Genomic DNA, 11001 nt, shown 5'->3' with positions numbered 1-11001 from the left:
TTGGAGGAAGGGTACAGGCCTACAGGTTGAGCAAGAATAATGCTTTGAAAAGATAAAAGAAGGAATGAGTGGTGACGTCTAAGATTGGGGTCATATTCGTAAAATTTTGCATCATAACATGTTTAATTAGGAACATCCGACTCATTTCGATCATGGCATCCTAATTATCAGGCATAATCATTTTACAGGATGACACGCCTTAATCCCTTAAGCAGTAGGGTAATAGGCCACACATAGCAGATCTCGCCTTCAGATGTTTATGCTGAAGCGGATTCAAGATGGTTTGGCATCCTTGTGTTTACAAGGAACAAATCGAAGACATAGTTGATTTGGCTTTCACGTGATTACGAGAAAGCAAATCTAAGATGATTTTTCGTCTCTGTATCGTCAGAGAACGAATCGAAGTTTGGCATCTTCACTTTGATGGAGAGCAGACACATAGCAGATCTCACCTTCGAATGTTTATGCTGAAGCGGATCCAAGATGGTTTGGCATCCTTATGCTTACAAGGAGCAAATCGAATCATAGTTGATTTGGCTTTCACGTGCTTACGTTAAAGCAAATCTAAGATGATTTGGCATCTCTGTATTGTCAGGGAACAAATCGAAGAAATAGATCTGACATTCCTGTGCTTACAGTGAAGCAGATCGAAGATTTCAGCATGGCATCCCTGTGTTTATAAGGAACAAGTTGAAGACAGCAGATTTGGCATCCCTGTGTTTATGGGGAACAGATCGAAGAAGCAGATCAAGAACTCAAGACTCGGCGAGCCCGGGCAAAATTGGTCCTTTTATAGTCTTTGCTCTGTTCTTGTTACACAACAACAAGCAAAGAGGGGTAGCTGTATGGCCCAAATTTTGCCCGGGGCCCAATAAAACCAAACCCAAATAAACATAACTCAACTACCCAATTAAAACCCAATACAAACCCAAAACTTAGCCCAAAACACTAACCCAACCCAAAAAAAAAAAACCTAATCCCACCTACTCCACCACCATAATTAGCCACCCACCCCCATTTTGCTCCACTTGCCTACAATGGAAAAGACAAATAAATTTAAAAAAAAAAGAAGAACAAGTTGTAAAAGCTTATAAAAAGCCACAATCTCAATGTAAAAGGGGGATTGGAGAGGAATCTATGGTATTTTGGAGAGAATAGATTTTTTTTGAGATTCAAGAAGAGATTTTTGAGATTCAAGAGGGGATTTTTCTTTTTTCGAGATTCAAGAACAAAAAATCAGTATATCAATAGCAATCAAAAAGGTTCAAAGGGTTTCATTATATTCACTCCAATCGTAGTAAGAAATAATGGATAGAATCAAAGCTGCGCGTTTTGGGTCAAAGGGCTATTGTCCGTTTTAGTCCTTCCCGGTTATTTGCGTGTGCGAATTAATCCCCTCTTCTTTTATTTATTACAAATTTGCCCCAAAATATTGCTCTCAGATTCGATTATGTCCTTCCTATTATTTTTATTATTTCTATTTACCTTATTTATATTATTATGTTTGCATTTATCTCTTATTTCATTCTAATACTAGTATTATTAGCACTTCTATTGTTTTTACTATTAATTAATGTATGTTTATTATACATGTACGTATGTACATTTTTATATATAAGTATTATTTTTATTACGTCATTTTAATATTACTATTATATCATATTTACTTTCTGCATTTTAATATTATTATTATTATTATTATTATATATTAGTGTATATTTTTATGTACATATATGTATGTATATACTTTTATATATAGTATTGTTTTTTAAATTTAATATTTTTATTTGCTCTTTGTATTTCTATATTATTATTATTATTATTATTATTATATGGTAGTGTGTATCTGCATTATATGTATATATATATTGATATATAGTATTATTTTTGTTTACTTTATTTTAATATTATTATTACCGTCATTCCATTATTATTATTACTATTATTATATTTTACTATCATTATTTTTCATACGTATATATGCTATTGTTTATATCATTATTACTATAACTACTATATTTTTTTACTACCTCTATTATGTATTACTAATATATTATTACTACTATTGTTACTGTTATTATCATCACTTGTTATTCTCATCACTGTTATTATAATTTATTATTGTTACTTATTGCTTTACTATTATTATCTAATATATCATCATTACCATTATTTTCATTATAACTTAATAGATTATTATTATTATTATTATTATTATTACTATTATTTAATATACTATTTTTACTATTATCGTCATATTGTTACTATTACTATTATATTATTATGTTATTATATCTTTTACTATTATTATTGTTGTATTTTTCTATTATTGTTATTATATTTTCCTTTATTTTTATATTTACTTATATATTATTATTTTATATTAACTAATTTGATAACTGTATATTTTTTAGCATATTTATTTTATTTACATATCATTACTTTTATTATTATTTCATCATCTATTCTATTTATAGTTTTTTTTAAAATAATTTTAAACATTTAGCTTATTCATTATTTCCCTTTCTTATTATTTATTCGACTCATTTATCTTACCTTTGTATTTATCGTTAGTATTCATATTTGTGTTTATGTTTATCCTGTTATGGTTATCAATTTTTATTTGTTATGCATTCTTTATTATCTCGTTTCATTACGAATTAAGGTTTTATCCAACCCGATAGTGATTTTTTCACTAAAGTAAATATTTCGTATTTGGTAATCCGAGACAATCGTTCCCTAACTTACTGGATTTCGATTTTTTTTCTCACGTTTAACCTAAATAACGGCATATTCTTTTAAATCATAATACGAGTGTTAAATAAAATACTTACTCTCTGATATTTGAGGTGTTGTGTCCTAACTCACTGGATATGACATCTTATTATCTCGAGATAAGATTTTTTTTTTGCAAATAAGGCGATGCTTGGTGTTTGGAAATTTCGAGAAAGTAGTGCCCTAACTTATTGGGTTGCCACTTTTCTCGTTGAATTCGAATAATTAAGCACCCTTCTAAGTTTTTTTTAAGGTTTTCTAAATGCAAGCCAGTATCTTGGAATTTCAAAGCAATATGTCCTAACTTATTGGATATAGCGTTTTGCTGCTTCGAGATAGGAATTTCAAAAAAAGGGATAACTTAATGCTAATACTTTGACGCTAGTGAATCCCAATTTTTAAAGTTAAAATATTTTAAAGAGGACTACATCTTAAATTTTTTTTTCTTTCGACGTTAAAGACATTTGATAATCAATTAGGTACCAATTTTGGGGCGTTACGAGGGTGCTAATCCTTCCTCGTACGTAACCGACTCCCTAACCCGTTCTTTTACTTCGTGGACCAAAACTAATGATTTTAAAACAAAATGTTTTAAAGGTGATTCAATCACACCTAAAAAGATTGGTGGCGACTCCCGTTTTCATTTTTAAAATCGATTCCCATTTTCCAAAGCTCGATTTGAAAATAGTTTCGACATATACGATATTAAAATAAAAACTAGATTCAATTGTGAGTAAAAAAAATTAAACATATAAATACATCATATTAAAAACACAAAATGAATACAATTGTTTATCATGGTATCGTCATCAATTTTAAGTTGGTGTTGAGTTAATTTGTGACACCAACTAAATCAACAACATTATTAATATATACAATTAATGGATGTAATAAAATGTGCATAACAAAATTAAAATATATAAAAAAATCAAATAAAGTTTTGATTGAGTGGTGAATTTAAAGTTTTATTGATGTAATTGGTATTCGTATTTTTTATATATTTTTAAATTTAAAAAATTAAAGTATCCTTAAATAATATAACTTATTTTTAAATATGAAATGATATTTTAATAATTTTTCTAACTAAATTGGTGTTCGATTAACCCTTGACACCTATTCACTTAAAAATTTAAATAATAGTACAGATAAATAATATAATATGGATATACTTGACACAGATTATTAACAAATTATAATATTTATACAATAGAATTTTTTTTTCTACTAAATTAAGATAAACCCAAATTTATATAGCAAATGATATGGATTGAATTCGTTTTTGCATGCCCCAGATTGACAAAATAAAATTTTCTATTTTGTTCCCTAAGCCCCACAACCTCAATCAACTCAAATATTAAATCCCACTCAATCCTATTTAAATGTATTTCACACCATTTCTATATTAATTTATTTTAAAATTAATTATAATTATTAAAAATTTAAAAATTAATTTACTCAAAAATCGATTCAAATTTTTTATTGGAATCAAAATATTTAGGAAACAAAGTAAAAAGAAAAGTTTTCCCATGCCTAATCACCATAGTTCAATTTTCTATACCACAAACTGTTTAGATTTGGGCATGGTAAAATGAAATTTTTTTACTGGTAAATAAAAGTTTGAGTTTATATTATTTTAGTAAAAAGATATTATTTAATAAAAAAGCAAAAAGAAAATGGATTAGCAAGTGTATTTGTCTTTTTCCGCATACTGCCGTATAAAGTCAAATATCCAACCGGACCACTCAACTAAGTCACTTTTTCTTTGTTTTCGTCTTTCACTGAAAAACCAATAAACTCTCTTCCTGCTTTTGTCTATAAAAGCAAAGCCATCCTTCATTTCTAAATTGGGTATTCTCTGGAAGCCTTTTGAAGTGAAAGGTTAGAAGTTCAGAATCCAAAACTGTAAACACAGAGATTTAGTATTTGCTGTATGTCAGTAGAATACTATAGTGATAAGTACTACGGTGGATACGGTGAGGTTGCTAACCCCTCGCAATGGCCTCAACTCAGGAAAAGGCGACGCATTGTTGCATTCCCAAAACCAACGACGACATCAAAAACAACAAGGCCCCTCGTCCTCCTCCTCCTTCTTCATCTACTAAGGTGTTGCAGAACTGGAGTGTTGCTCTTGTTTCTGGGTCTAATCCGTCTGAGGATACCATTTCCAAGAGAGCTTCCATGGCAACCCTGATCCGCCCTGTTGAACCCATCTCGGATCCTCCTGCTACCAATACCACTACCAGCAAAGGTTTAAGTTACTTAACCTCACTTTTTCTTCATCATTTGTTGGATAATCCTACTTGGTTCGTTTTCTTATTGAATGCTATATTACTAGATTGTTCCTGTCCTCTTTTTATTTTTATTTCCTGGTTGTTTTGAGTTTGCAAAATATTGGGAAGCTATGTTTTTCAGTCGAATAGAAGAATGAAAAAGGCTTCTTCTTTTTGGGTCCCAAAAAGAATGTTGCGGTCCGAAAGATGCTTTTTCTCCCTTCTTCCATTTCAGAACAATTTCTTTGCTATTAATCAAGATGTTTATTTATGCCTGCTGATTTTGAGTTTGCAAAATATTGGGAAGCTATGTTTTTCAGTGGAGTAAAAGAATGAAAAAGGCTTCTTCTTTTTGGGTCCCAAAAAGAATGTTGCGGTCCGAAAGATGTTTTTTCTCCCTTCTTCCATTTCACAACAATTTCTTTGCTATTAATCAAGATGTTTAGTTATGCCTGCTGATGTCAGATCGTTATGCTATGCAAATGAAGACTTCTTTTGACTTGGGTTCATTTATTTATTTATTTTTATATGATATCAGTTTCAAAATGTTTGCCTGTCAATTCTTTTGGCTGTCATTAGTCTGAATATGTGCTTTTTGTACAAATTGGTGATTTTGTTGCATAGGAATTTCAATCATGCCAAGGGCTCAAACCAGCCATCCTTTGGATCCATTATCTGCTGCTGAAATCTCGGTTGCAGTGGCAACTGTAAGGGCAGCTGGAAAAACCCCTGAGGTAAAAAGAAAGTTAATCTATGTTTAACTTGTATTGCTGCTTCTGTTCTGATGTTATCGTTTTAGAGCTATCTTAATCATATGAATGAACTGGTATGTATATTTTCTTAGTTTAACTTGCTTCAATTTTGATGTTATCATTTCAGTAGCCTTTTTTTTGTTTTCGTATGAATGAAATGATATGGCTATTTTCTTTATTTAGGTGAGAGATAGCATGCGCTTTATTGAGGTGGCCTTGGTGGAACCAGAGAAGCACTTTGTTGCATTGGCAGATGCGTACTTTTTCCCTCCTTTCCAGCCTTCATTGATTCCCAGGACAAAGGGTGGACCTGTGATTCCTAGTAAACTTCCTCCTCGCCAAGCAAGACTTGTTGTTTACAATAAAAGGTCCAATGAGACGAGTATATGGATAGTTGAATTATCAGAAGTTCATGCTGCAACTCGAGGAGGCCACCACAGGGGCAAAGTCATTTCGTCTAAAGTTGTTCCGGATGTGCAACCTCCCATGGTAAATATATGCTTTCTCTTTTAACAATATGGAAATATGGAAGTATTTGTATAGGTATAGTTTGGATTTACTGTCAGTTAAAATTCAGTGTTGAAATGACTTTCATTGATTCAATTGAAATTTATATAGTGGTTCTCTTCAAGATCTGTTTAACCCCTGTATTGGAATACTGAGATTATGAGTTGTTGACAATATCATATTGACAGAAAGCCTGTAGGTGCATTCTACGGTTGCACCGCTGTCCACAAATTGCTATTAGAACACTTCTAATACGTGACTTTATTGGTTATTTATGTGGGTTGGAATAGATATTGTTTGATTAATATCTGTTAATCTGTGTTGTGTTTGTCTTCTATCATCATCTTTTGCACCCGGCATATATGATAAATTTGTAATTCAGAATGGTTGTCCATCAATATTCTTTTTTTCAACCTATAGGATGCTATGGAATATGCTGAATGTGAGGCTGTTGTTAAAGACTTTCCTCCTTTTCGAGAGGCAATGAAAAAGAGGGGCATTGAGGATATGGATCTTGTGATGGTTGATCCCTGGTAAGTGATCATCTTTAGATTCCTATATTTGGGTGTTCTATAAAATCATTTCTTCAATGCTGGTGTTCACCCTTTCATATTTTGGTGCCTTGCTTTTTTCTATAGGTGTGTGGGGTATCATAGCGATGCTGATGCTCCTACTCGAAGACTTGCTAAACCCCTTATCTTCTGCAGAACTGAGAGTGACTGCCCCATAGAAAATGGTTATGCTCGTCCAGTTGAGGGAATACATGTCCTTGTTGACATGCAAAATATGGTGGTGATTGAATTTGAAGACCGTAAACTTGTTCCTCTTCCACCAGCTGATCCTTTAAGAAATTACACTGCTGGTGAAACACGAGGAGGTGTTGATCGAAGTGATGTGAAACCACTACAAATCATTCAACCAGAAGGTCCCAGTTTTCGTGTCAGTGGGAACTTTGTTGAATGGCAGAAGGTGCTTGGTAGTAAAACTATATTTATAACTTTTTATCAGTTTAAGATGTACTAATATATTTTATTTGCAATTCTGGTTTCAGTGGAATTTCCGAATTGGTTTCACTCCTAGGGAGGGTCTCGTAATATATTCTGTTGCTTATGTTGATGGTAGTCGTGGTCGGAGACCTATAGCCCATAGATTAAGTTTTGTTGAAATGGTAGTTCCTTACGGAGATCCAAATGAGCCACATTATAGGAAGAATGCATTTGATGCAGGAGAAGATGGGCTGGGTAAAAATGCACATTCTCTTAAGAAGGTTTTTCTCTTCTTTTATGTTTTTTCTTTTTCATGTTGAGTTTCGTTTAGATCTTCCATTTCATTAATGTAAGTTGAAATGACCCCTTTTTGCCTCATATGTTTTGTAGGGTTGCGATTGTTTGGGATATATCAAGTACTTTGATGCTCATTTTACAAATTTCACTGGAGGTGTTGAAACAATTGAGAATTGTGTTTGTTTGCATGAAGAGGATCATGGGATCTTATGGAAGCATCAGGACTGGAGAACAGGTTTAGCAGAAGTCCGACGGTCGAGAAGGCTAACAGTATCTTTTATATGCACAGTAGCTAACTATGAGTATGGGTTTTTCTGGCATTTCTATCAGGCAAGTTGGTGTCTCAGGATTTTCTTTGCTTACTTTTTGCATAAATTGGCTATTAAACTTAACTTTGTTTAGACTTCTGGGAAACTAATTCCTCCTTGTAACTAGTTGAAGTTGTTTTCTATTCAAAGTTTAAGCATTTGGGTTGTCTTTGGAATTAGGGATGCTTATGCTTTTATGCTTAATGCTTATGCTTTTATGCTTAATGCTTATGCATTAATGGTGCCATCTTCCTCTGTTTTTAATGTTGAATTTCCCCTTGTTTTGAAAGTCATGTTACTTAAAATTTGAATTATGGATGCCTGTTATAGGATGGTAAAATTGAAGCTGAGGTTAAACTCACTGGAATTCTCAGCTTAGGAGCATTGCAGCCTGGTGAAACACGGAAATATGGCACGACCATTGCTCCTGGATTGTATGCCCCTGTTCATCAACACTTTTTCGTGGCTCGCATGGACATGGCAGTTGATTGTAAGCCCGGTGAAGCGTTTAATCAAGTAAGTTGTAGTGTTATTCATTTATAATTCTTTGGCTCCTTTATTACATTGACATTTGCTGTCTATAGTGCATCCTATGATATCTACTATTTTGCCGTAAAATTTTCATGACAATTTTGGCTTGTAGCATTGAATGTCTCGTTATTGCTGTTTTCTCTTCTAGTAAGAATGTGAGGTGTTATTCAACCAAAACTCGTACAGAACTAAAACATCAATATATTCTTACAGGTGGTTGAGGTGAATCTTAAAGTTGAAGAACCAGGGAAGAATAATGTCCATAACAATGCATTCTATGCTGAAGAGGAACTACTCAAATCTGAACTACAAGCAATGCGTGATTGTGATCCATTGTCTGCACGCCACTGGATTGTAAGTAATTTGCTTTTGTATATGCATGTTAAAAGAATTTTTGGAATTTTATGTCAATCTCATTGAGATTTTTAATAATTTTTTTGGCAATCTATCTTCTATTTTGGAAATGCCTCATCTTCTGCATTGTTCAAGCAATTTATCCCTCCACAATATTTGCTATTTTCGAATATAGGTTAGAAACACAAGAAATGTCAACAGGACTGGGCAGCTGACAGGCTTCAAACTGGTACCTGGTTCAAACTGTTTGCCACTGGCTGGCTCTGAGGCAAAATTTCTGAGAAGGGCCACTTTCTTGAAACATAATCTTTGGGTCACGCCGTATTCACGTGAAGAAATGCATCCCGGAGGGGAGTTTCCAAATCAAAATCCACGTGTCGGGGAGGGATTAGCTACTTGGGTTAAGCAGAATCGATCTTTGGAAGAAGCTGATATAGTTCTGTGGTTAGTTTCTGACATGTGTCTCTTAGGAATTATGTCACGTTTGGTTAGTAGTGTAATAACATGAGAAAGAAGCTTATTTAATACGTGTTAAAATAGTTAAGACATAAAAATAAATAATAATTAGTACAAATTTAAACTTTATATGCATTCACAGGCATCTTGATATGTATCATCTATGTTTGCTCTTGGTACATGACTTCCAAGTCTATCATTTTCATTTACAAAACAGGGTAGTTTAGAATGAATCAGTCTTTATGAACTTATGGTATTGGGCTATGTTGACAATTATGTGCAGGTATGTCTTTGGAGTGACACACATTCCTCGGCTGGAAGACTGGCCTGTCATGCCAGTGGAACGCATTGGTTTCATGCTCATGGTACTGGACATTCTTTGCTTCACTTGACTGATTCTTCTTAACTTAATATATAACACTTGCTTTTCCTTTTCTGATAAGCTAAACCCCATGCATGAAAATGAACAGCCTCATGCTAGTATTTGTGAGATTGAGTTACATACCTTTGCTTCTTAGCAGCTCATAACATGGGATCATGCATTTGATCCCAGTTCACTTCAATTTAGAAATTAGAACCCTTAGTGTGTGTAGGTGGTTAGGGACGTATTGCTAGGATGCATGCGATGCGGGCTTGTCTATTGCATCGAAAAAAGAATTTCACTGCTTGGTTTACCCTTTGCTATTTGTAATGCAGCCACATGGTTTCTTTAATTGCTCACCAGCCGTTGATGTTCCTCCTAGCGCAACTGATCTGGAGCTCAAGGACACTGACATTGCAACAAAGCCTATCCAAAACGGGATAATTGCTAAGCTTTGAATTGATCTTCAACTCGGATTTTAGCAAACATTATGCTTTGCAGTTTGCAGTTTGCAGTGTGCAATATATACATCAAATATTAAATAGTTGAGCCATTCGCCTCAGAGCTCAAACTATTAGTTACTAAATTAAATATTTGCATTTGCTTGGGACAAGCCTTTAAATCAGTTGCATCTCTTTTACTGTTACAGAATCACAATGTATTTTGAGGTTCTGAATTACAGAGTTCTTGCCTTATTATGTTGGTCTTCATGAAGATCATCACTCTATTTCTTTCTGAAGTAATATTTATGTGCTTATGAACTATATATCCATATCTATATTTATGTACTTTGGTTATAAGCATATGGCTTTTATGAGTGAATGCAAATGTCATACAAAATAATTTAAAAATAAGGAATCCAGATAATAGACGTCCACTGTGACAATGGGTTTGTGAAACTGTTATGCGCCTTGGCGTAAGATCTAGTCATAGGTCTAGACTAGAAAGTATCATTGCTTCGACCTATGGTTACTCAAAGGCAGATTCGTCTTTGACTAAACCCCCTTCCCAAACTAACGTTTGTGATAAAAAATAAACTCCCCCTTTATTTCATATTGGTAGCCTTTTTATAGGCTGTTAATTACAAAGGAAAATCTTAATCTAATTCCTAATTTAAAGTCCTAATAAAATTCCTATTTTAAAGTTTATAAGGAAATAGAAAACCTAGTAAAACTAAAACTCCTAAAGAAATTAAATAAATGTAAAACTCTAATTCTTATTCCTCTGTTGATATTGTTTTCCAATGAAAACATCTATATCATTACTCCCCTTCTCGGAGTTGAGCTTGTCTTCAAGCTCAAATTCAGGATAAGCTGCTCGAAAATTATTAATTGGTTCTCAAGTGGCATCTTCTTGAGGACATCCTGCCCATTGCACTAATAGTTCCCGCCGACCTCGATTAAG

General features: G+C 33.3%; 1 protein-coding gene across 1 annotated transcript; it reads left to right on the top strand.

Annotated features, from left to right (window-relative positions):
- The first annotated feature begins 4519 nt into the window (after positions 1 to 4519).
- Positions 4520 to 10363, top strand: LOC107928693 (copper methylamine oxidase). The gene is made up of 12 exons (XM_016859947.2): positions 4520 to 5023; positions 5670 to 5779; positions 5981 to 6286; positions 6725 to 6837; positions 6943 to 7273; positions 7356 to 7571; positions 7681 to 7917; positions 8226 to 8411; positions 8640 to 8780; positions 8956 to 9224; positions 9520 to 9601; positions 9933 to 10363. The coding sequence occupies exons 1-12, from the start codon at positions 4771 to 4773 to the stop codon at positions 10053 to 10055; spliced, it is 2367 nt and encodes a 788-aa protein (XP_016715436.1). The 5' UTR covers positions 4520 to 4770; the 3' UTR covers positions 10056 to 10363.
- The last annotated feature ends 638 nt before the right edge of the window (positions 10364 to 11001 follow it).

Source organism: Gossypium hirsutum, chromosome A12, assembly GCF_007990345.1.
Source record: "Gossypium hirsutum isolate 1008001.06 chromosome A12, Gossypium_hirsutum_v2.1, whole genome shotgun sequence".
In the NCBI taxonomy this organism is placed as follows: Eukaryota; Viridiplantae; Streptophyta; class Magnoliopsida; order Malvales; family Malvaceae; genus Gossypium; species Gossypium hirsutum.
Note: the sequence above shows the minus strand (reverse complement) of the source record. Positions and strands in the feature narration are given on the sequence as shown.

What these genes read in the sequence shown, in the direction of transcription:
- LOC107928693 (XM_016859947.2), top strand. Translation starts at nt 4,771, where the DNA reads ATGGCCTCAACTCAGGAAAAGGCGACGCATTGTTGCATTCCCAAAACC. An exon ending in CTTGTGATGGTTGATCCCTG is followed by an intron (nt 6,838 to 6,942) that starts GTAAGTGATCAT and finishes TTTTTTCTATAG; the next exon opens with GTGTGTGGGGTATCATAGCG. An exon ending in ACTTTGTTGAATGGCAGAAG is followed by an intron (nt 7,274 to 7,355) that starts GTGCTTGGTAGT and finishes TTCTGGTTTCAG; the next exon opens with TGGAATTTCCGAATTGGTTT.